This window comes from Dermacentor silvarum, chromosome 2 (assembly GCF_013339745.2).
Source record: "Dermacentor silvarum isolate Dsil-2018 chromosome 2, BIME_Dsil_1.4, whole genome shotgun sequence".
NCBI lineage: Eukaryota > Metazoa > Arthropoda > Arachnida > Ixodida > Ixodidae > Dermacentor > Dermacentor silvarum.
This window is the reverse complement of record NC_051155.1, coordinates 141,190,418-141,215,015: the sequence shown is the minus strand read 5'-3', so window position 1 is coordinate 141,215,015 and position 24,598 is coordinate 141,190,418. Positions and strand designations below refer to the sequence as shown.

The window sequence follows — 24,598 nt, the reverse complement described above, 5'->3', positions numbered from 1 at the left end:
ACAGTCCGTGATCTACCACGCATAAAATGTTTCATGACGCATATCACGCGTCTGTGAAAATGGCGTATGTCACAATGTCCCCCAACCCATGCCCATTTCCTTGAGCTGCATATCTTGAAATGGCTATGGGCAGTTTCATTATAAATGGTTTTAAAGTCGAGAGATGGAGAAAATACCTACCTCGGCGCACCTATGCGTCTCGTCTTCCGGTATTCCCTTCAGCAATGTACACATACCCCAAGCTAAAGTACATTCAAGGCTAATTAAGGTATCTAGCTGAGACCACAATCTCATATAGGCCAGTTAAAATGCCCCTTCGCAGAGCACGACGCACTGTCGTCGCAGGATCATGATCTAAGTAGGTCTCGCCGCTCAAGGCGTAATTTTTGGCCTTTATTCAATGCGGACATTATAGCTCTTTTTCTGAGTGTGAAAAGAGATACAAAAAAAGAAAGAGAGAGAAGGCAGGGGATGTTAGCCATAAAAGCATATGGTTGGCTACCCTACGCTGGGGCAAATGAAAAGAGGAACGAAGAGAGAGAGGCCAGCTCTGAGGCAGTGTTAGAGGACCACTTATGGCTAAGCTTCTCGGAAATAGCGCCTCTAGTGGATGGAACTGACACAGCTAGAGTAAATGAAGAGGTGTTACACGAGCCGTAAGTGCAGATGCACGAGCGTTGTTCGATCGCAGCAGCGCGACATGTGTTGTGGCTCAAAGTACACTAATGTTGACCTTGGCTTTGTTGTTGTTCATTCATCCCTGCTAGAACTTCCAGGGAGGACGAAGTTCTAGCAGGTAACGCGCTTCGAAAGGATTTGTGCCAGCAATACAGAGGGTTTGTGGCAACATATCGCATACCATAAAGAATCAACTACTGCCTTTAATAAAAGTTCATAGCAAGAGGCGCCTGTTCTTTGCTATAGCTCGTCTATGTATAGAAGAAGTGCGACCTATATCGTCAACACAAGCGAACGCATTGACAGGTGTGAGTGTGTCCACATCCGTTTTTTTTTTTAACCTCGACGTCAGCCTTCAACAAAACTTGATTCGACAAAATGCGAAAGCGGGAGCGAAAACAATCCACACTTACCGTTGTATATGCGTGGTTAGTGAGGATCACGCTTTCGACGTTCGGTAGCCGCCGCGCTTAGCAGCAAACGGAACAACGTCCCGTTGTGCCGACTTCCGAAAAAAGGGCGAAAACTACAACTCAGCTTTATTTTCATACAAGAACACACAGCAGAGGTTTCCAACGAGAAGTGGAGCTCACTCATCACATCAACATTTAATGCACACAAAGAATCTACACTCGAAGCTTCATGGGATACCAACCATGTCTTGCAGCGAGAGAAGGCACTTCCGCGCACAGCCACTATATACAATGCAGCGAGATCCGTTGATCCAAAAATCGTCGTCAAGCTATTTCTATACGCGTGTCACACGTGTTCTTTCAACGACTATTGATGCCAGCGAACGTCGAAATCGGCGAGCTCTGTCCGATTCTCTCAACGAGAGGCCGCTGCCACAGACAACTTTTGATGATCGCCAAGACTGTTACTCTGCTATGGTGGCACCACATCCTGGTGGCAGCTCATGTGCATGACTTCGCCCGACTTTCTTTTGTGAAATACAAATTTGGACTCTGACAAACGAGTAAAAGTGCACCTTAAAGCGCATTAGGCTGATCACTCTTAACGTCTTTCAGGTGTCCATAGAGTTTAAAACAAACGACATCACGCGACGAGACTACTGTGAACACTGCGATCCAACATCATCTTATAACTTCTCGAACTTACTCTGATATTCATTTAATTTCAAGTCAATTGTCGTTTGCTTATGGACTTGTTTTGCGCTCCTGGACCTTCACTGATCCTTGAGTTTGGTGATCGCTCTTTTCGAAGGTCGTTGAAAGGGCACGCCTGACACTGCTTTTTTGCGACGTATGAGACTACTTAAGCCGGAGTGCCGCCTTCTAGACCATCCATCGCTTCGAAAGCAACGCGCTCATTAAAGCCACTAGAGTGCCATCACTTAAAATGTTGCGCTAGAGACGGTACAAAGAAGCTTTGATGCAGCTTTTTTTTTTTTCGTTTTTGCGATCGTATCTTTATAGGATTTTTCAAAGAGTGTTTACACTTAGGAAGAAAATATACCTATGGAGGCCTAGGCGACGTACCATGCTTACAAACGTAGAAATAACAGCTCGTGTATATGAATAAATGCATACAAGACGCTCCATTTCTCAGCTACGTTATTGCAATTGGAGAAAAAATTCTTTTGCGAAACCAGACTGGCCTGCCCACGCTACAATCCCAGGATTGCTGTCATTAAATCAAACGACGTAATGAGGCTCTATTAACGGTCAAACTGCTCAGGTGGTAGCAAGGTCACTACAATGCGACAGTATATTTTCTTGTATCAACTAGTTATTTAAATTTCAGCAGTTTAATAAATAGTTGGAGGCCTGGTTGCTTTGGTTATGTGACCTCTCACCCACACAGCTTTGAAATAACTTTCGGCACTATGACAACTTTCGTCTCCTAAGTGACTCTTTTTCATATCCTTGCGCAGAAAATTCGGGCTGAGAATTCCTGTAATTGTGCTAATTTTTACACCTAAGGAAACGCCAAGTGTGTTTTCCGCAAAAACAAGAAAAGGAGCTGGAACAGCACAGTTTTACAAGACGCTCGATGGTGCTGTGCCTGTCTTCTTTATTATTTTTTTTCAGCACAGGCTTGGACGGAAATTTTTAACAAAGCCGACAGCCGCAACAAAGTTGTAAAATAGAAGCATGTAAATTCAGTGTACTGAATTTTGTTTCCGATCATCTCCCCCACATTGCGATCATCTTTAGACTAATTCCAATCATCAGATTCTTTTTTCCCTGCTTCCGAAGCAGTTCTAACGGCGACTCGTTGACAAAACTACGGAAAACAAAACCACAAAAAATGAAAGTGGGACATAGCAATCGAAAATGGCACCACAGAAAACGGAAAGCCGTGACAATATCCTAAAGCGGAGAAGCGTCCACTCGGATTTAGAGAGCTGCTAAGAACATGCGGGATTTTCATTTCTCCAAGAAGCCCAACTGCCTAAAATGGTCAAAGCTAGCTGTCACTGGAGGTCGGAACGTGCATGCGCTCATCCAAGCTTATATCGTATTGCACCGAGCCCGACACTTGGTGGCGCTGTTTGGTAATAAGAAGTTATACAGCGAATCGGCAAACTGCACACTCGAAACTAACTTCCTAAGCAGTACTTCGGCCGTCGGCTACCTTGGTGCACTATTTCTCTCGGCATATGCGCGTGAGCGCGCGTTTCTAAGTCATGATTCAGCCCCTTGGAGAGCATGTTGTAAGAAAGCGTATAGATAGCGCTGACACACGCGTTCGGCATGTGGTGGGCCGCGATTCCGCGCACGTTTTAGTGCGCTCGTTTAATGCCACAGGTGTCACGTGAACATAGGGATGGCCAGTACGATCATACGTGCGTTCATCTGGGGTCAGGGGTGAAGTGGACGGCTCTGATCCACACGCTGAGCGCCGGCAAAGAATAGGAAAGCTTTCACAAGCATTTGGGTAGCCATTCGTAATGGCAGACGTGTCGCATTTGCGTAGCTCGACCTTTTGAACCGAAACACATGCGCACTACTGAGGCCGAATTCACAAAGCTTTTTGTTCGTAAGAACTTTTCCTGGTTGGTCGGCTGCCTCAGCTAAGCATATGTTTGCTGCCGCTATTGGTCCATTTTGTTTTTCCACCACGACCTTATCTGCCGTAAAAACTCCTTGTGAATACGGGCCATGGTCTCGAACAGCACACACGGCGCTGATCTGCAGGTATGCAAACGCATACCAGTGTATTCGCACATGCCAAGCACATCTTTCATGCGTACACGGCGCGTGCGCTTAATGCCGCTTATGTCATGCGTACGTGGCTAATTGACCAGCACGATGGAAAAAAATATCGCGCGCAATGGACGCGCGAGGCGACAGGAACAAAAACAGAACTGCGACGAGGAGCCGGGACAGGTCCCCTGTCCGGGCGACCTATAGTCTTCAGAAGACCTGCACCGAGTGGTTCTTGAAATCGCACACGACCACCTTCGTTCTGCGCTGTGACGGCAATGCCCGATATCCAGCTGAACTGTCCGCTGCTGGAGCCCTTGTTGCCGAAGGTGCGCACGTGGCGGCCGTCCGGGCGGCAGATCTGCACGCGGCCGTTGCCGCTGTCGCCGACTAGGATGAAGCCCCGGCCGTCCACCGCCACGCACTCGGGGTGCATGAAGTGGCCCTTGAGCGCGCCCTTCTGGCCGAAGGTGTGCAGGTGCTCGCCGCCGCTCGAGAAGACGTGCACCCGGTGGCTGCCAAAGTCGCACACCACGACGCGCTGGCCGTCGGCGCTGACCGCTACGCCCGTAGGCTCCTGGAACATGCTGCGAGACCGGTTGAACGCGTTCTCGGGCTGCGCGTGCGTGCCGATCTCGCGCAGGAAGATGCCGTCGTGGTCCAGCACCTGCGCGTTTATAAAGCACTCAATGGTAGCCGAAGCAAAGGAAGGGGAAAAAAAAGCTATACATTCAGATCGAACGCGCGAGGTACGGGTCAAGCAAGAACAGAAACGATGAAGCCGCTGACCTTCAACTAACTATTCCTATATGATATGATATCACATGCATGTGTGTTGACGTTGTCGAGATTCCCTTCCTCTTGAATTATCTCCTTCCTTTGTATTGTAATTCCGCACCCAATACGCAATAGACGTCAATTGAAGGTCAGCGCTTCGACGTTTCTGTTCATGCTTGTGGCGTCACTCGCGCTCTTTGGACTTCGATATATACCAGCTACACAGGATGTCCCACGCAACTTTAGCAAAACTTTAAAAATATGCAAATGCTACGTAGCTGGACAGAACAAATGTAATACTGTTTACCGTCGCTTGGAGATACTCAGATTATTCTTTATTCCGCCTAAGTGCATAATTAGTCTTAATTAATAATCAACTTCTCAAGCATTATAATTAGATGAAAAGTGTCAATGAGAAAATTGTAGAGCAACATGAGAAACTCGCGATACAGCTTTGTGTTGCTCAATACGTGCTACATAAAAGTGTTTTTCCGAGCTGTGAAAGCTCGGGAATACACGCAAAGTGCCTCGAGCGGCCAATCCCGCAAATCACTTTGCAAGCCGCCGACAGGTCGTACGTACGCACCTGAATCCTGTGGTTGCACGTGTCGCACACGTAGATCCGCCCGGCGTTGTCCACGCATATGGACTCGGGGCTGCGGAAGTGGCCCGCCGAGCGGCCCTTCATGCCGATCTGGCGCAGGAAGTTGCCGTCCCTGTCGAACACGTGGATGCAGTGCTTCCACTTGTCCGTGATGAGGATCTCCTGGTCGATCGGCGACAACGCGATGCCGAACGGGCACAGGAACTCGCCCTCCTGCTGGCCCCGGCTGCCGAAAGAGCGCAGGAACCGGCCCGTCGTCGAGTCGAAGGTGAGCACCTTGTGGTTGTCCATGGACACGACGAAGATCTCCGACGACCACGGGGAGACGGCCGCGCCCGACGGCCGCTGCACCAGGCCGTTGCCTAGCCTCATGCGGGCCAGGAACGACTTGGATCGGTACAGGCGAGACTGGGCATCCGCGGCTACCCTTTGAAGCTCCGCCTTGCTTTGGTTCGGTGCGTCGGGCGCCGGCGGGCCGGGTGAGGTGAGGGCGTTCGCCGGCGAAGAAGCAGAGTAGGGCGTCGTCTCCGGGCTGCCACTCGGAGATCCCGGAGGCTCAGCGTCGTCCTCGGCGACGGCATCCGTCCGACACTCGATCGTGACGCTGAATGCCTCCGGGTCGAAGCTCAATTGCGTGTTGCCCACTGCAGTGACTTCCGACAGTGCGTCGCCGGCGTCGCGGTGTAGCTTCATGAAGGCCAGAATCTGATAGCATCGTGGGCAGAAACATTTATACTGTCACGCTATACCAGCCTCAACCAAATGAGCCCGTGTCCACAGAAAACCGCTCACGCTAGAATAGTTCGTAAGAGCGAATGCCAGCCAATATCATATGATGTTGGACGTATCATTACCGAAGCACGCTGGCCAACGGCAAAGGGCACTTGCGAACGAAAAGCTTAGTGCAGCCGGCCCTCGAAGTCAACCATTTCTTATCCTTCTGGGTCCTAGTTCACAAAGCTTTTCGTTTGTAAATGCACTTTGCCATTGACCGGTCGCATTTGCTAATAATACGCCAAACATCATGACCGGATGGGATCGTCTCTCACGAACATCCCAACCTATAGAACGATTTTGTGAATGCTGGCATTTGTCTTTACTACACTTGCACTACGCGCCTATGACAGATAGTAGCCTCTCAAAGTGCGTTTCATCTTTTATAACAAGTGATACGACGAGCAATAATAGAGAAACGAAAAAAGAAAAAAATGGAAAACGTACGAAATAAAGAAAATGGAGATAAATTCGCCATCATTCCAGTCCCACAATGTGTTTAATTATGTGACGACTTCTACCGGTCAGTCAACAGTTAATCAAGAGATATAATTCCTAAGTTTACGACCTGGCAGTGCCGCAAGACCCTTTAATGACGTAATCATGAATCCCTAGCAGAATAAGTCTCGCGCTGATTTTTGGTGGTTGTCAACGTTCTGTTTCATGGCGTAATTCTTAATTTCGGTGTACACACGTTTTCGTACGCGATGTTCGCGAACTGTACGCGATGTTCCCAACCAATATGAGATGTGTGGAGACCCAAATAACTACAGCATGCTTCTAGGGCTGCTGCTTACAATGACAATTTGTGTGTGCTTCTAACTTGTGTCATACTGTGGGCCTTGTTATTTTCATCTCGTTGTCTCTTCTTCTTTATTCTTGGAGTAGTGCTTGGTACCTTGGGGTAACATGCATTAAAAAAGCCTGCCTTCGAATTTTTCTTCCCCTATATTAAAATTTAAAAAGTGAGACGACACTGCAGTCGGGCCATTTTCGGCGGTCACCGACAGAGTACTTTCCGCGTTTCTGGACACGTTTCCTCATCTCTTATTGTCGGCCAATTCTTCAGCGTCCTTGCCTTCTTTCATTTTCACCCGAACAAATTTAAAAAGGAGCAAGAAATGAGGTCGCTCTCATCGCCCGACTCGTTTAGTGGAGCTCGGCAACTAAACAGAAAAGAAGTCTAGACAACAAAGGAATAAAAAAAAAGAACATTTAAGTGACGACACAGTATACTGCAGAGTGTGCGACGACCTGGAAAACAACTGCTGACGATGGCACGCGCTTTCGCAACTAGCACAACCATGTGAATCACAGTATTGTTGCCGCTGCGAGTCCTGTTACTCACTTATTTGAATTATTGTACCACTAACACAACGACGACATTCGGTTTCACTATGTAGTATAGTAGTAGTAGTAGTAGTAGTAGTAGTAGTAGTAGTAGTAGTAGTAGTAGTAGTAGTAGTAGTAGTAGTAGTAGTAGTAGTAGTTATCATTCCCGTGCTCGCATGCCGTCTCCAGTGTGAGCAAAGTCGCTCGCATACACAAGCGTTAGTCATTTCCGCTTGTACACGACAACTGTGCCATTTCCGGAAAGCGAAAGTGTCTGCTAGGTAAACTTTCCAATCAATAAATGCCAGCCTAACTCCTTAGAAATTCGTAAAGTTACAGTGCGTAGTATCAAAGATGGCTCGCGTATAAGGCACTTAATAGGCGGTAAAGTTTACTTGGCTGCGTGTCGACACAAGCATTTGCATGTCGCTTCGCTCGCAATAGTTTGTTATGAGAACCGTGTGTGTTCTTATTCTTCTTGGTTACAAAAAAAAAAAGTATTTGCGCGGCTGTCTAGCTTCATAATTACAGTTAGAAATAACAGATGTAAGCAGAAGACGAAATGAACTGAAAAATTAAAAAAAATCGCTATCTTAATGTATACGTACATACATGCCGGTATAAAGGATTCCTTTTGCTCAATTCTCTTCCTACTTATCGAGCATCTACCTCTCACGACCGGCTGATCGTCGGTGATAACGTGGACGGAGCGGCCCTCTGTCCACTGAGAACCGCGATAAGAAATGATATTTGAATAGAATCGTTACATTATTCTAGCATAGGCAGTAAGGAGGCGAGGGAGAGAGGGGGGAGTGTTAGTGTGCCCACCCCTGGCTACGCCCCAGGGCCCAGGCTTCGGACGACCCGCCCACAAAAGGAAACGTCGTCACGTGGCTTCGATACGTGATTCGTAAATATTGCACAATCTCTGAAAAAAAAAAAACAATTTAAATCAAGTTACATGAACAAAACTAAAGCTGCACAAGCTCGCGCACAGAAACGCACGTGGACACTCGTTATTCTATTGAATTATCGACCTGAAAACACGGCGTCATAACCAACTGCACTACAACCAAGGATGAAAAAAAAAGAAGAGAGATAGAAACGGCCGATGCATAGGACATGTCGGGATGAGCTTGAGCAACCCCATGTTCTAAGTAACTAGCCATCCTGCTCACTAATAGGACCGAAATGCTTCTGCACGTGTAATAAGATCGTCACCTATCGAAACTATGGAACAAGGTCTCACTCGGAGAATTAGTTACCTTTTCGTTGGGGTCTTGCGCCGCGTCGAAGCCTTTGGACGAGAACAGGCGCGCGCCGGTGGCAGCTGCCCGCACCTTCTGCACCACCTCGTGGAGGCCCGTCTCCTCGGCAGCCTTGGCGGTCTCCACGCGAAGCAGCAGCTGTGCCTCCGAGTCCCGGATCTTTCGGACACGCTTCTCGGCCTCCAGGCGAACCTTGGACTGGATGTCGCTCTGGCTAGACTGCGTGCGAAGCGAGATGTTTTGGGGTAACACAAAACGCGTGGGTCGTCTGTGGCTCCCCAAGTACAACTGTTCGATGTTGCCGAACGCGTTCAACGTTAAAACATTTATTGTCTCGCGCAAACGCGATAGTTCTTAGCCTAGTATAGCTTGCGTCAAAATCTGCAGGCCGCTATTTGGTGTATGCGATTCGACTTAATCTTCTCTTGTTTTCTTGTATTTTCTGCCCTTACCCCATCTCCCATTGCAGAGTATCCAACCGGACACTTAATCTGGTTAACCTTTCTGCCTTTCACCTCTTGTTTTCACTCTCTTTCTCTCGCTCAATATAACAGAGCGATCATTGTGAACTCTGCGTGAGCAAAACGCAAGTGAAAGTTACGCACGATAACGTTAATCAATCTATATATTTCTTTCTCTCTATATCGGAAGAACTGGCTCATCTCTTCTCCGAGTTTCACAAACTTCAGCATTCTCGAATCACCATAAAGCCCACAACAAGTGAAGCCTGCATAGCAGCACTGAACATATAGTCCCATGCCGCGAAATAGATGGTGTATCCGCTTTGGAGAGGTAGTTATGGTGCCATGGAGCCGAGTCCTTGGTGTCTCCTTACACCCTTTGAAGCCACTTTCTCGTGTACTCGCTGGAATGAATGCCGCTCAAACATAGAACCCTTCGCTATCTTCATAGGGGCTATTGAAGCATTCATTCTTACACATCTCTTTCAACAGCCCTCATAAACGTCGTCCCACTACATGAAGCGCTGTTTCAATTCTTGTCACCTGCTTCTGACACAACGCAACCACGTCTTTCTCGGGGAATTCGTAACTTGATGCACAAATAGAACTTTTTTTTTGTTTTGTTCATCTGGAAATAGTTGAGTAGTTACCTTGGTATGACAAGTTACACATTATTTCTTTGTTCCTCTGGGAATAAATGAAGGCATTATTCCGCTACGGTCGCCACGTCGTGCGTGAAACTGAACAAAGCGGGTAAGTTACAGAAAGCATCCTTGCTTTTCACACTTCGACGGAAAGCAATAGCTTCTGAATAAGATTCCGTTAGTCGCACTTCGTGATAATCTTTGTTATGTACACAAGCTAGCAGGTACTAAAAAAAATAAACGGTTGGCAGGACGTCACACCGGCGCAGAGTGAGCAATCTTCATGCAAGGCCTTCCAAATAATTATATAAGCATCCCACGAAATCACCATAAAAGGCACTGCTATCTTCGAATGAAAACACTGCAAACGGTTACAAAAGTGCGCAGCGAAGAACAGCCAAGTAGCAGTGTCTATTTCTGAGTTTGGCTTCATGCTTGGCATAACATGGTCTTGCAACTGCATATTGATAAAACGAATATAACGCTAATAAATCTCACAGCAATACGGCTAACAATATTCTGTCTATAAGCTTAGTCGCGGTTCATCGCTTGGATCACACTCGCACTTGGCGCAGCACCCGGCAAACGAGCCGTTTATCCTTTGGCACGGGTTCGCTCCCGCGAAAGGCTGCATGCCTTCTCAAGCGGCACGAGCCTAACGCACACGCGACCTCGCCGAAGCGTGCAAAAGAATCCAAACCTCGAACTTCTTGAATCGCAGCGTAATCTTGTCGACGGTCGCGTCGAGCTGGTCGGCGATGTGTCCCAGCTGCTTGGCCAACTCCTCCACGTGCCTGGCCATGCAGAGCGAGCAGTAGGAGAGCTTGCAGTGCTCGCAGAACACGCTGCTGCCGCTGACCGTCTGGCAGCCGCAGCACTGCAGCAGCTCGTCCATCGAGGCGTAGTCCGACTCCAGCAGGTCCAGGATGTTCTGCAGGTGAATGCTGGACGGGAAACCCGAGATGCCTTCCTTGGGCAGGGGAACCTCGGATCGGCACTTGGCGCAACGTAGCCGGCTAGCGTCGGCCGACATCACGCTGTTCTGCAGGCACAGGAAGCAAAAGGTGTGCTGACAGGGAAGCATCTTGGGTCGGTGCAGGCGGTCCAGGCAGATGGGACACTGCACCATCTCCTTGAGACTCTCGGTGCCCTTGGAACTCAAGATGGTGATGGAAGCCTGTCGCTGCGCGGCGTCACCCGCTGCTGCCGCCCGTTGACGTGCGGAGCAGATCCGTTCGTCGCGTCGGCTGGGGAGTAACTCGCGATGCCGTGCCCGTTCACGCTACCGTTTAGCGTCGCAGTCGAAGAATGAAAGCCGTTCTGCGGCGAATGTGAAAGCACGTTCGTCGGCGCCGCTGCGGCGTGGGGGTTTGTAGGTATGGATTCGGTGGAAGCCGACGAGGAAGTCCCGTTTGACGAGGAGTGATGAGAGCCTTGATAACCGCCCGTGGCCGGCGGCATTGAGGGAGAAGCGGAACTGGCAGGGCCTCCGGCCGACGTTGAGGGACTGTTGAAGTGACTCCGGTAGTCGGAAACGGGAGGCATTGCGGGACTACAGGTAGGAGTCGCGGGAGCCGTTCTCACCTCCATCTTGCTGGGGAAGTGAACTAGCTTCGGCTGCGGAATCCTGCGATAAGAGGATGGGAAGAAACACTTGTCAATACGGTGTTATCGATGAGCTCATCCGACACGTCTTACAAATTAAATAATAATAATAATAATAATAATAATAATAATAATAATAATAATAATAATAATAATAATAATAATAATAATAATAATAATAATAATCTGCTGCACAAAGCCCTAAAATACAGGCAGTCTTTTCTCCACAATGCGAATAGGTTTCGCTTATTTGTTACTCCTTTTATGCTCTTCGTCTTAATTTCTCGTAAACACTGAGGTAGTAATTGGCAACTAATAAAAAGTGAAAAAAAAAGTAGCATAATATAACTACTACTCCAAATATCGACATTAGTTGGGGATGTTGTAAAGCTTCACGTCACTGACATAAAGCTGTGAACTGTAGCCTATTTTTTTTTCTTTACGTTAGCAATCCTTCCCGTACGATCAAGTGTTCAAGCGCGCAGCACATGCTCGGTAACAGCACCCGTTCATATATTCCCGGCGCTGCTCTCTGTGGCTTTCAGTGTCGCGATAACACATTCTTGCTCAAAGTTTGAATTACGAAAATCAAATCGAACAGTATTTATCAAAGCGAGAACGTTTACCCTTACCGGCCCCGCATCAACCCTATCCGTCTATGCTTTTCAAACCCTCGCAAACTTTTCTAGAGACTTTCACATCAGGTAGCAGCAAAGTGCGAGTGATAATGAGCGAAGCTTCGCACTCCAAGTCCTAAGCATCTACCTGCGAATACCACTTTACTGAGGGAAGTGGACTGCTAATGTGTAGTCATTGCCGACAGTACCGCTGCGAAGACTCAATATAGTTATGGTGTTCCGCTGTGCAGAGCACGAGGTCGCGGGTTCAATTATTGGCCGCCGCGGCCGCAATTTCTGGGTGGCGGTGAGCAAACATTCTTGTGTAGCGAGTTTTCGGTACACTGTTAAAGAAACCTGGCATAGTCCACATTTATCCACAGCCCTTCACTAAGGCTTCTCTCAAAGTCTCGGTGTGCTTTGAAATGTCAAGCCCAAACAATGAAATATTATTCCTATCAGCGCCACAAATTTGTTCGAAGTTGCTATTCTTCTTTTACGAGGCGTGCCGCGGCAACGGTAAAGTTGGTTTGCTTGCGCACTCAGATATTTCAAATCGTATAACTATAGAGGATGCACCGTGTCAAACGACTATACTTCTCGAAGTTGGCTTCTCTCCACATGGAAACTTATGGTGGAGAAGCCAGCTTTGACGAACGCGCGACGTTGGGGAAAATGCACATACGCGAAGAACGTCGGAGGCGTGTCGCGGTTTCCATATAGAGGGAGTACAAAAAGCATCCTCAGCAGAGGAGCCCTCATCTGCCCTCGACTAGATGTCGTAGACTTGTCTAGCAAGAGCAGACGAAGGAATATAAAGATCCGTAAATATTATGCGTTACTTGCTTGACCCTTACAGAAGAATATAGCCAACGCATTCTGTAACCTGAGGGTTTCGATTCATATCCTTTGCTGAACACTGTAAGGTGCATTCCTAACATTTACCGGCGGTTGCACTTTTGTGCTCGTAATAGTGCTTATCCGCCGTGTTGGCCTCGTGGCTAAAGCGATCGCTGCTAAGCGCAAGGTCGCGGCGGCCGCATTTCGATGGGAACGAAATTCAAGAACGCCCGTGTACAGTGCATTAGGTGCATGTTAAAGAACTCCAAGTAGTCAAAGTTAATATCGTGTCCCCAAATGCGGCGTGCCTCACAATCAAATCGTAGTTTTGGCACGTAAAACCCCAGAATTTAATAAATTTTCATATTACCTTCAATTTCGACAACTCCTGTCAAAGGAAGACAGTTTCAGTCCCGCTCAACAATTTTCTTTCTTTTTTTTTTTTGTCGAACTGCTCTTAATGTCCCGTTCGGCACCCATCCTGTACGCGTTCTGTACGAGCCTCGGAACCCATATAGACACTCCTTGACCTTTGAAATATCAGGGTTTTATTTGTTTTGCTTTTTTTATTGATACTATAATTTCTTGTTTGCATTTTTTGTTGTCATTTCAGTCACCTCCATCTGAAGTAGCAAGCCCCTGCATGTAGCCCGGCTGACATTTTTCGGCGTTAATAATCTCTCTCTCTCTCGAATCTCTCTTGCATCACGAGAGCTTCATCTCACCTTCTTTACGGAAAGTGAAGAAGTCCCGTACATACTTTTCCCATCACCACGACGCGCCATGGGCCAACAAGAACGTGAAAGGAGCATAAAGCGAACCAGCAAGGAGAAGAACCAGTCAGAAAGAGAACCAGCAACGAACCAAACAACAGCAAGGAAGAACCACCAAGCAAGTGAAAGAGTTAAACGATAATGGAAGTTGTTCACTGTTTATGTTCTTTTTAATACTTTTAATGGTTTTGTGTAAATGTGTTATGTTTATCGGCAGTATTTTCCCCGATGAGTACTTCCTAACACTATATATTCAGATATCTTAGATTGATATGGTATGCTTCTGTAGTCACAGATCACTTTTACCGCGAGTGGATTGCTCGGCGTGCTAGAAAATCCGATAAATGTGAAAGGGCAGCGACGCCTATCTTCAAATTCCCGATACTGCTTTCGGTGACGTCAGGACTTCAAACGCCTCCCCGATGAATTCTCCGGATAGCATTCGTCTAGTCAGAAAGGTTGCCCTTAGGATATGCTCTGGACAGCTAGGCACGCACTGGGCAAGGATGGAAGACCAAGAACGGAAGCGATTGGCGGCATTCCCCTGCCATCTTTCTCCCTCCTTTCCTTTCCTAGCACGTGGTGGGCGGCTAGTTTAATCATACACAGACAGACCTACCAGACTTTTCCTGCACATAAACTTTCCCTCTTGTTAATACCCCACATTCAAGCATTTTTGTATTATGCACTCCTTGATCGCCAAAAAGTATCCACCGCAAACGTTTAACAAGATGTAAATGTATCATTATTTTTACAGCTTCAACCATTACATCTGGAACTACAGGCAGAATTCACAAAGCCTTCCTTTTGTAAGTGCCCTGTGCGGCCACCTTCGCTGATGATATGTCCAGCATGAGGATTGGGTAAAATTTTCTCTTACGAAGAATTATAGCGTAAGACCTTTTTTTTTGTGTGTTAATACGAGCCCGCGTAAGAACCCTTACACATACAAAACGCCGAAACGAGACGTACGTTGTAACCACCATAACCACGGAGGCGAAAAGACTCTTGGCGCCGTTGCCAAACAAAAAGTGCCACGGGGAACACGAAAGCCGCACGGCACGCCTTCCACAAAGTTGGCACCGTCAACCACGAGTCAAAGTCGCACCCGGACATACTCAAGTGCACGCACTGCGCTCCTTTTCTTTTTTTTTTTTTCTTCTTTTTTTCCGTCACGTTTCCTTGCGCAAGCTCGTAATTGGCCGCCTCGGCAACGTTCACCCCACCACTTTCACCGTCGCGCTCCCAGAATCATAGTACGCATATACGTATACACGTAAATGCGCTTAGATAACGCGTCTTCTCCATCCATTTTTGTCGTAGCGCCGACACGGAATCCTCACGACTTCGCCATCATCATCATCGTCGCTGTCTGTCCCTTCGCCGTACGATTACCGAAAATAACACGTTCGCACAGCAGCCGACCGCAGACAGCCGGCACAATACGTAATAGAGGCACCGCCTTTCCTCAACGGATCGATCATTGCGGTTTGCCTTTGTCTTTACGCCCTATGATCGTCTGCGTGTAACTGCAGGCGGATCTTCGGCTACGGCTTCTCGGCGCTCTGTCTTCGCTTCGCTCAGGTGTCACGCCGATTCAACGAGCAAATTAAACGGGCATCGCATAAAAGGGGACGCAAGTAACAACGGGCCAAAATGTGCTCCGAGCACCAGTCCACAGGGCGCTCGCGTCTTGATAAGGCTGTATCTCAGGACGAAGTGTGCAATTTCCATGTACGGAGTTCGGTCGGGACGCCAAATATAGAGTCTCACGCCGCAGGACGGCAGGCTGGCTAGAGAGCTGTCTTTTTGTGGGTGTTGCTGACCTTAACTATTAGCAGGAGTGTTTCCGGTGGTTTGTTTGCAGTTCACAGCCCCCACGCCATGTACTCGCGAAACGGCACGGAGACAGTAATACGCTGATCCTGAAGACCTTCCAGTCTCCGAGAAAACACTATTAGCACTAAACGCTCCACGATAAGGCTATTTAGCGCCGAGAGCTGGACGACTTTCTCAACGCTCCATGAGGTCAAACGCATTACGTGGACAACAACAGCATGACAATCCCGCAAACAGTAGCGCTAGCGTAGTTTCAGCGTGTCTACGGCGTGTCTGTTTCATGCGGCGCGACGAACACCGCAAACGGACAAACTACATGGGCTCGCAGCGTGTTTCCTACTTACAGCGGCACCCCTGCGGAATGCATTTTGGTCACACCGAAAACAGCCCATAAAGAAAGTTCCACGTGGATGGCTCTTAACCTGGTACACCTACATGGCCAGCTATTTTACGTTTTCGACAATAAATCACAGTTCCGTCAATTAAATATGCACTTTGCGCTTCAATGTACGTGTGTGCGTGCGTGCGTGCGTGCGTGTGTGTGTGTGTGTGTGTGTGTGTGTGTGTGTGTGTGTGTGGTGTGTGTGTGTGTGTGTGTGTGTGTGTGTGTGTGTGTGTGTGTGGTGTGTGTGTGTGTGTGTGTGTGTGTGTGTGTGTGTGTGTGTGTTGTGTGTGTGTGCGTGCGTGCGTGCGTGCGTGCGTGCGTGCGTGCGTGCGTGCGTGCGTGCGTGTGTGTGTGTGTGTGTGTGTGTGTGTGTGTGTGTGTGTGTGTGTGTGTGTGTGTGTGTGTGTGTGTGTGTGTGTGTGTGTGTGTGTGTGTGTGTGTGTGTGTGTGTGTGCGTGCGTGCGCGCGTGCGTGTGCGTGTGCGTGTGTGTGTGTGTGTCAAAAAATGTCATAGTTTCGCCCTAAGGGCGAAGCAATGAATGCGATAGCAACACAGCAATGTCATACGAAGTAAGGTGAGCGGCTTTGGTAGCAATATGAATTGTAGTAAACATGAGCTGATTAAGTAAGCAGGTGTGCTGCGGCGTAAGTAGACCGACATGAAGAGAGACTCGATTACCACGAGAAGGCGCGTGTGAAACCGTGATGTTGATGAGAAGCGCTTCCCGTGGGCAGCGCGTGCGAAGGGACACACCTGTAGTGCTGCACTGCCGATCCGGGCAGCATTGCATGTGTAGCGTGCGTTGGAAAATGTGGCCCGACTATTACTAACTGAATGAACAAGCGTGGTGTGAGCGCGCACAAACAAACAGGAATAGATCACACTGAACGACTGCAGACAACGACTGTCAAAACGCTGGCAGCGAGCGTATATACGCCGCAGCGGGCGAAGGTACGTGCGGTCTATCGCTTCAACGGAAACTGAGCGGCGAATGCACGGCGCATAAAGGTCAGCTAGAGCCGTGTGGAGATAAGAGACGGTGCGGACGAGCGACGAGCGCAGTTGTTGGCAGCGTAGAAGTGCGCCCCCCCCCCCCCCCCCCCCCCCCACGCTCCCTCCGGCGCTGGCTTCCCGCTTCCTTGCTTGCGCGTGGGTGATTGAGTGTGTTCGCTCTCCGTGATAGCGCGCGTCCCCGCACGCTTCAGCTCGGGCATACGGCGCGCGGCGAAGATTTTATCTATAGGGAACCTCACGGCCACGGCGACGATGACGGTGACGGCAGAAATCCGGTAGAAGTGTCCATATAATTGCTATCGCAATAAATTGAAGCCAACCAATGTTTTTTTTTTTTTCATTTCGTTTCTTTCGGCGTTTTACGTCTAATTCAGAAATCGCAGCTGCATGAATGCGCTCGGCAATTTACTATGACTGCCCAACAGCTCTTGCTAATAGTCGCGAACATTGCTGGTGTCGCCGAACATTCACGCCTGCGTCCAGAAGTGTTTCTGACCGTAAGAGCGGTTCGCTGACGTGAACATACAAAACTTAGCCGATGTTCCCCTTACTGGCACTTTCCTTTAACATCATTTTGCCAGTGCGCAAGCCAAGCAGGACTCAAGATGGAAAGTTGGGTGAGTTTGGTACTAGTGTGCAGCGCGAAAAATACGAAGATGGCAGAAGAGCGGGCACTATACGAGCAATGGAAGCGCCCGTGTTGTCCGCTCTTTAGTCGTCCTTGTATTTTTTTCGCACTGTATCCGTCTTACCATGAAAGAGCAGCATTCGTTGTCACTACACCTTCAGAAAACGAAGTCCATCGAAGCCGACAAGTGTTGAGTTCTTTATACTATAGCACTGTTCGCGTATGAAAATGAAGAACTCTGTTTTGTCCGCATGATGTGGAGTACTGTAATCTCGGCAATACGTATACTTTTTTCGTACTGTCCATATATGTACAAAGCCGTCCTGCCCTTTCTTCATCCGCCACCGAGACTGACTGCTCTTTTTAAAAATCCCACTTTTCACTGGCGTTTATTCTTCCTCTTACTGAATTTCCTGCTGGTCTTCGAATGAAAAACGAGAAATCACGCGTTTCGGGGAAGTGAACGTTGTTTTTCTTCGGGGGTGAGGGGGGGGGGGGGGGGGGGGGCTATTTTTTACGAGGGCAACGTCGATGTCCGAAGCCAGAAAACTTCCGCTGGCTGTAATTGCAGCGCAGGGTGTCAGGTGCCATGTCCAACACGCGCGGTATTAAAGCGTCACAGCACACCGGTAATCAGGTTCGGTAAGACGCTTGGCACGGGTGCAGTGCCAATGATCGCGTACAGCAGCGTGTAGGGGCTGCCGCATTTACTAGCAGAGGAATCGAGCGCCGAGTGCTGTTACAAGTATCTTAAAACTTATTCGCAGGTCATTTGACCCGTACAACCGCTATAAATCATTACAAGGTGTGACGTCACGATAAACAAACGTTGATTTAGACCGTCCAAAGGCAAGGCCAACTCTTTCTTGCGAGAAACTCGATAAACCAGAGCTCCACGACTGTTGCCCCGCAACACAACACCGGTCGCCACCGGCCGGGTAGCCGAATGTACAGGGTCGACCATATCTAAGGTGAACACCTCATCAGTATTCAAGCCCGTAAAACTACAGCGTTCATTCTACTTCACAAGTGAAATGTTCGTTATACGATGTGTAATCATGGTGTCGATAAACACAATAATGATTTTTCGAATTATGTACTGAACATCGGCTTCTATGATGTCTTGAATAGTAATAAGGTGTTCACCTTAGATGTGGTCGACCCTGTACAGCTGTAGCGGAAAAAGATTGATACAAGTGACCGATGAACGGAGCGGGGAAATTGCGGTACGCGGCGCTCTTGTTCCCGTGTACACTGATATTTAAGGTGCCACATGATTCATGTTTCAAAGAAGGGGTGCTTGGCACTCTCGTTTTCGGCGTGCTATAAGGAAACAACAGCGTCGCGTGCCACGATTTATCTGTTCGGGTGATCGGTCGCTCGTGCTAATCTTTTTTCCGCTGCAGCTTTACAGTTCCCGCGGAAAAAGATTAGCACAAGTGACTGGTCGCCGGAGCGGCAAAATCACCACACGCGGCATAAGTGGTTGTTGGCTGGAGCGACACATTCCAATTTCCAAAGCAGGGTTGGCCGATAAGAAATCGTGTCGTGATTTGGCCGCTCCGGCCACCAGTCACTTGTGTCGCGCGTGTTGTGATTTTGCCGGTCCGGCGACCAGTCACTTGTGCTAACCTTCTTCCGCTGGGACTGTACGTTCTATAGTGCTGAGCATAAAGGTTAGCTAGAGTGAGATGAAGCTGAAAGTATACCAACACATCGGCTACTCCTTTTCAACGGACGTCAAATATGAGATTACATAATCTCATAATCTCATAATCGTGCCATTATCGCTGCATGTGCGCACAAACAGTGAAGTCTTCCGCTGCTCTTAAAATCTCTAAACTGCCTTCAAAGAGCTCTCTGTAGGCATGTTGTAGGTAGTTTAGGAGATGAGGAACCGAGACTGATTTCTAACAGTCGGCGCACTAACAATCGGAAGCAAGTTGGCGAATCTGCCCGGAGACGTTTGCTGTCGGCGGTCCTGACCAACCCGAACAAGAGTTGTTAGAATACGTATTCTGACCATACGTATACTGACACGTTGTTTGCTAACACTGATGGACCCAGCATGACGCGCCTTTAGAAGAGATAGAAACATGCTTTAGTCTAGTGGATGCTGCTTATTAAATGTGCGGTAAGCCAGCGGTTCTGGGGCCGAACCCAGAATTTTTTTTTTAATTCGTAATTGTTGTTTGCCATTAGACAGCCGTCTTCCCAATCGACAGGTATCCACTCTTACGAACTGTTCCAGTGTAATATTAGTATGAGTACGGGGCTGCACCATTATATATGACCCTGTATACACTATACATACGAGGCATGTATTGCGTCATATATGAAAAATATATATGAAATATATAAGACAAATATTCGTGTTCTGCAGGCAGAACAAGTTCAAGCACTCAGAGTTTGCCTTGGTTTGCCCAGATGCACGTCAACAGAGGCAACTATTGCGATTGCTGGGGACCATCCGATGCAAACTCACATTACGGTGGAAGCCCTGAGAACGCACATCAGACATTTTGCACGTGCCCCCTATCACCACCTTGCAACACTACCTTCAGACAGGCGCCAAGCATCGTTCTCTAAAACTATCATCAAGTACAACGACAAACTTCCCTCGGGCTTCACCGCTGCATCTAAACCATGGATGCCCCCTTGGTGTCTTATTAGCCCCACAGTACATCTCAGTGTACCAGGAATCAAGAAAAAATCTGAGCTATCGTCACCTGTGCTGAAACAACTGTCTCTGCTTCTTCTACGCGAGAGGTATGCGGACAGTGTACATATTTATACTGATGGCTCCACAAACCTCTAATGTTCGTCCGGTGCTGTGGTTGTCCCAGCAAGAGCTACTACCATCAGCTTCAGGACTGACCACCCAACGACATCGAAATCTGCGGAACTAGCTTCTCTTCGCGCTGCACTTTGTTTCGTCAATCGGGAACCACCTCGACAATGGTCAATATTCAGTGACTCTAAGGCAGCCCTACAATCTGTGCTATCAGCTCTGCGTCGCGGGCCATACGAACAGCTCGTATTTGATATTAGGCACCTACTCCATACATCACATGAGAAAGGACACCACGTGGCATTTCAGTGGCTTCCAAGTCACTGCGGTGTCATAGGGAACGAAGACGCCGATAATGCCGCTCGGGCAGCTCTTGACGACACACAGGAAGAGGCCATACCACTCTCACGGTCCGACGCTGCCAGCAGACTTCGAGTGCTTGCCCAGGAGATCACGCTCTCTCTATGGTGCATACCCAGCGGCCAGACCAACCGGAGCAATCGTCACTACCACCTGCCCTCTTTGATGCATCTCTGTATGCCATCTGGACTCCGCCGAAGAGAAGCCACTATGCTTTATCGCTTATGGCTAGGGGTGGCATTCACTAAATCTTATTCATTTCTGATTGGAATGGCCGACAACGCTCTTTGCGATGCCTGTCTTTGCGAGGAGACACTGGAACACATTCTATGCGACTGTCCTGAATATAATGTTCAGAGACAGTCCCTGGCGTCCGTTCTAGCGCACCTTGACAACAGACCAATGTCAGCTGAAGTGATTTTCACATTTCGTGAAAATCATCGCAGCTGAAGGCGACGAAGGGACTACTTCGGTTTTTAAAAGCAACGGGCTTGGACAAGCGGCTGTGGCAGTGATGTCAGGTACCACGCAAGAGTGACGGACTGTGACTGACGATGTGTGTGCTGTGCTGTGTGCTCTCTCTCTCTCTCTCCTCCCCATCTTTCATTCCCCCTCTTTCCCGCTCCCATGTGTAGGGTAGCAAACCGGTTGTGCTGAACTGGTTAACCTCCCTGCCTTTCCTTCTCCACTCTTTCTGTTATCACTTACGTCAGCCGAATCGGCATGCGGCAGCTGCCCTTGCGCCGTGTGCCACCTTTTCTTCTTTCCCACCTCCTCCTCCCCCCCTTTTCTATATATTTCCGAGACGACAATAAAACGTCGCATTATGCATGGAAACGCTGTCTGATTTCCTTCCGGATGTACGGACTTTCCCAGCGGCTCGGCAACACTTTCCTTCCTTTGCGCCATATATAGTGAACAGTTCAGCAAAGCTCTTGGTTCTCGCGACGCTCTTGTGGCCGTGAAATGTGAAGAGCAGCGCCGAGTGTACAACGACGGGGGGAAACTGAGAATGCGCGCTTGATCCCGCGCGATCCCACGTCACCCACGAGGCTGGCAACCGAAACACCGCGGCGTGTGGGACTTAGTGCGCGCAGGCGTAGTACACGCCCCTGCTGGCTCTCGCGTACGAGCAGGAATGCGACGAACATACTGAGTATATACCGCCCAGGCACTACAGCGCTCGTGACGCGATGAGCTCGAGAATCCCGGTCGTCCGTGGGCCTATAGAAGCGAGAGCCCGCGCTCCCGCGCGACCTGCTTTGCTTTGTCGGCGCTTCAAGCAGCAATTCATCTCCCATTTCATATTTTTGTTTCACTTCTTCGAGGGTGGCAGTACGCGTATAGGGAGCGCACGGGCGCTCCAGATTGTTCGTTTCTTTGTGGCCTCGTGTGAATTCCCGTTGTCGAAGCATCGATGTGGGAGACAGCGAATGTGAGCCGTGGACTGCTAAGCACCTAATTTTCCTCCCGCCGGTATGCAACTCCAATACGCTTTCGTTTTCAAGTTGATACCCCCACTTCAGGAATGTACACACACCTACCCTGGAAAATGGGCCGTAAAATATTTCATCAATTTTTGTTGAGCAAAATGAGCAGTCACCCTTGAGATTCAGGAGCATACAGTCGGGTACAAATGCTTATGGACGACAGCCAGGCTAACACCTCCAGCATATCATTTAAGCTTGTATCTCTCTCTCTCTTGTGGAACGCTCACAAGATGAAATGCTGAATTTCGTCGAAATCAGAGCGCGCAACCTGGAACTGAGTGACGACATTTGGGCGAGGAATCCGAGGATCCTCGAGCGAGTAAATTTGGGTCGCCCTTATTCTCAGTTGAATGTTGCGCGCACAGGCTACGTCGAAATTCAGCGTTTCCTCTGTAGGCGCGGTATGGTAAATGAACTTTTGTTCCACATTGACGAAGCGTTCCAACAAAACTTAACGTAACAACTAGTTCATCATTCAGTGCAATGGCAACGTGGCGTAAAGCATCCAATGTAAAAAATAAAGTGCGCACCGAATATTTATGATGTCAAGCGTGCAGCGTCGTATCTTCCGACGTGTCGGCTCATCTGCTGACTTTCCTTATCTGATTAAAAGAAGATTTCAACCAGAAAGGTAAGAACAGACAGCGGTGAGCATTAACGACGACCAACGCTTACTGAAAACCAAACCCAAGCACCAGAACGACGGACCTGAAGAGTTTACACAGAAAGTGTGCACACATAAAACACCGATCGGACTCTGCCGCCGTGTCTCCTGAACAAGTGGGGCGTTCTCTACGCGTACAGGGACGAAGACACGAGGCAGCTCAAGGCAAGCGTATAGGAACGGATGAAAGCGACGTCGCGCTTCCGCGGGCAATATCGCGCCTTCGGTCAAACCACCCACCTCCCAACCCCCTTCCTGCATTCATCAAAACGCACAGCCACCCAAGTACACGAACGAAAGAACATTTTACCTTGACTTGCCACGATCACAGGCAAGGATCCTTCTGGTGTCGCCGCTGTCCGGCGCATTACCGCCGTTATCGCGCTGCCGGATCGAGAAGCTGAGAGACCTGAAGATCGCTGCCGCGGCCTTCCTGACACCATTCCGTCTAGACCAGGACGACGACGACGACAGCTGGGGCTTCGACTCGACGGGCCGAGCGGCAGCGCCAACAACGTCCTTGTGCTCCAGCACCGCGGCCATGCCGGTCGCAGCCGCGGCTTTCAAGAGCAGCCGCGCAAACTCATCGACAGCGTCCTTTACCTCGGCACAGCGCCGACCACGTCCTTGTCAAGCGCTGCAAAACCAGCGCAGCGGCGCATGGTCGCGGTCGTCGCAACTCCTCGTCGTCTTCTTCGGTCGGCACAGCGATTGCCTTATGCGGTAATAGTCAGGCGCGCGTCAGTTATGCAAATTTCCTTCCGGTAGATAGCCCGCCGCGCTACTCGCAACAGTCCGCGCGAGATTCATCGACACTCCAACACACGCGCACGCACGACAACAACACGCTCGCGGAGCTAACACACGTGAGGCGGGCGACAAGGCCGCGCCTCAGACGCAGCCGCGGTCATGTCGACGACGACGACGCGTCGCGCTCTGTCCGGGGCGAGGTCGCGGCTACGCCGTGACACCTCCGATGAGCCGTGAGGGGCAGGTCAGACTAGACCCCCGCGGAACACCCCGACACTTTCACTGAAGCTGGAAAGCGGCAGCGCTCGTCGTCCTCGCCTTGGAAACGTCCGAGCGGAAGCGACGCTGGTGGCACGGTCACACGCCGCTTCCGTGCGCTCCAGGATGCGTTGTCGGGCCGGCGGCAGAAGAAACAACAGCTGCGGCAAGCGCGTCTCCCACACCTCGTGGCCGCCGCCGGCGCCGCCGCAGCAGCAGCAGCCTCCGGCGCGACGCGCGTACATCACGACGCCCGCCGAAAACACCCTTCGCGAGAGCGAGAGCACGCGGACAATCCGGTTTTTTTCTTACGCGGGCCGACACCCACACCTGTTGGTTTTCCTCTCGAGCCATTCGCCGCGCTGCCGATCGTATTCGGCGAGCAGCCGAGCGGCGCGCAGCAGACTTATTGCCGCGTGTAGAGATGGCAGCGTCGGCGGTGAGAGTTATGCCGCATGACCCGATGACCCTTGACAGTATAGTCGGAAAAACAAAGGCCACCGTTTGCGAAAGAGCCCGTTTCAGGCAGCGATGGAGCGGACGTTTTCGTGAATACGAACGGGCGGAAAGTCCGATCAGTGTATCTTCAAGATCATCTGCTAGCCGCTGTCGAAAAAGAGCAAACTGAACCACGGAAGACCATTTTACTCAGCTTGCGAATAAACTACAAGTAAAGCTATTAAAGCGGAGCTTTCTTTACCTACCGTAGAGGCTTTGGCTAGTCGGTACATACTCGAAAGGGAAACAGCGCGAAAAAAAAAAAAAAAAAAAAAAACACGACAAGAAGACAAGAAGGGAGACACACACCAGCGCTGGTGTGTGTCTCCCTTCTTGCGCTGGTGTGTCTCCTTCTTGTCGTGTTTTTTTTTTTTTTT

The 24,598-nt window shown here is 49.4% G+C and overlaps 1 protein-coding gene across 1 annotated transcript; it reads right to left on the bottom strand.

The window, feature by feature from the left end:
* Positions 1-1,199: 1,199 nt before the first annotated feature.
* Positions 1,200-23,968, bottom strand: LOC119441867 (RING finger protein nhl-1-like). Its single transcript, XM_037706505.2, is given in 6 exon segments — positions 1,200-4,103; positions 4,105-4,515; positions 5,212-5,934; positions 8,601-8,822; positions 10,409-11,335; positions 23,026-23,968. Coding segments are annotated over 5 exon segments (1,830 nt in total). The 5' UTR covers positions 10,838-11,335; positions 23,026-23,968; the 3' UTR covers positions 1,200-4,058.
* Between the last annotated feature and the right edge of the window lie 630 nt (positions 23,969-24,598).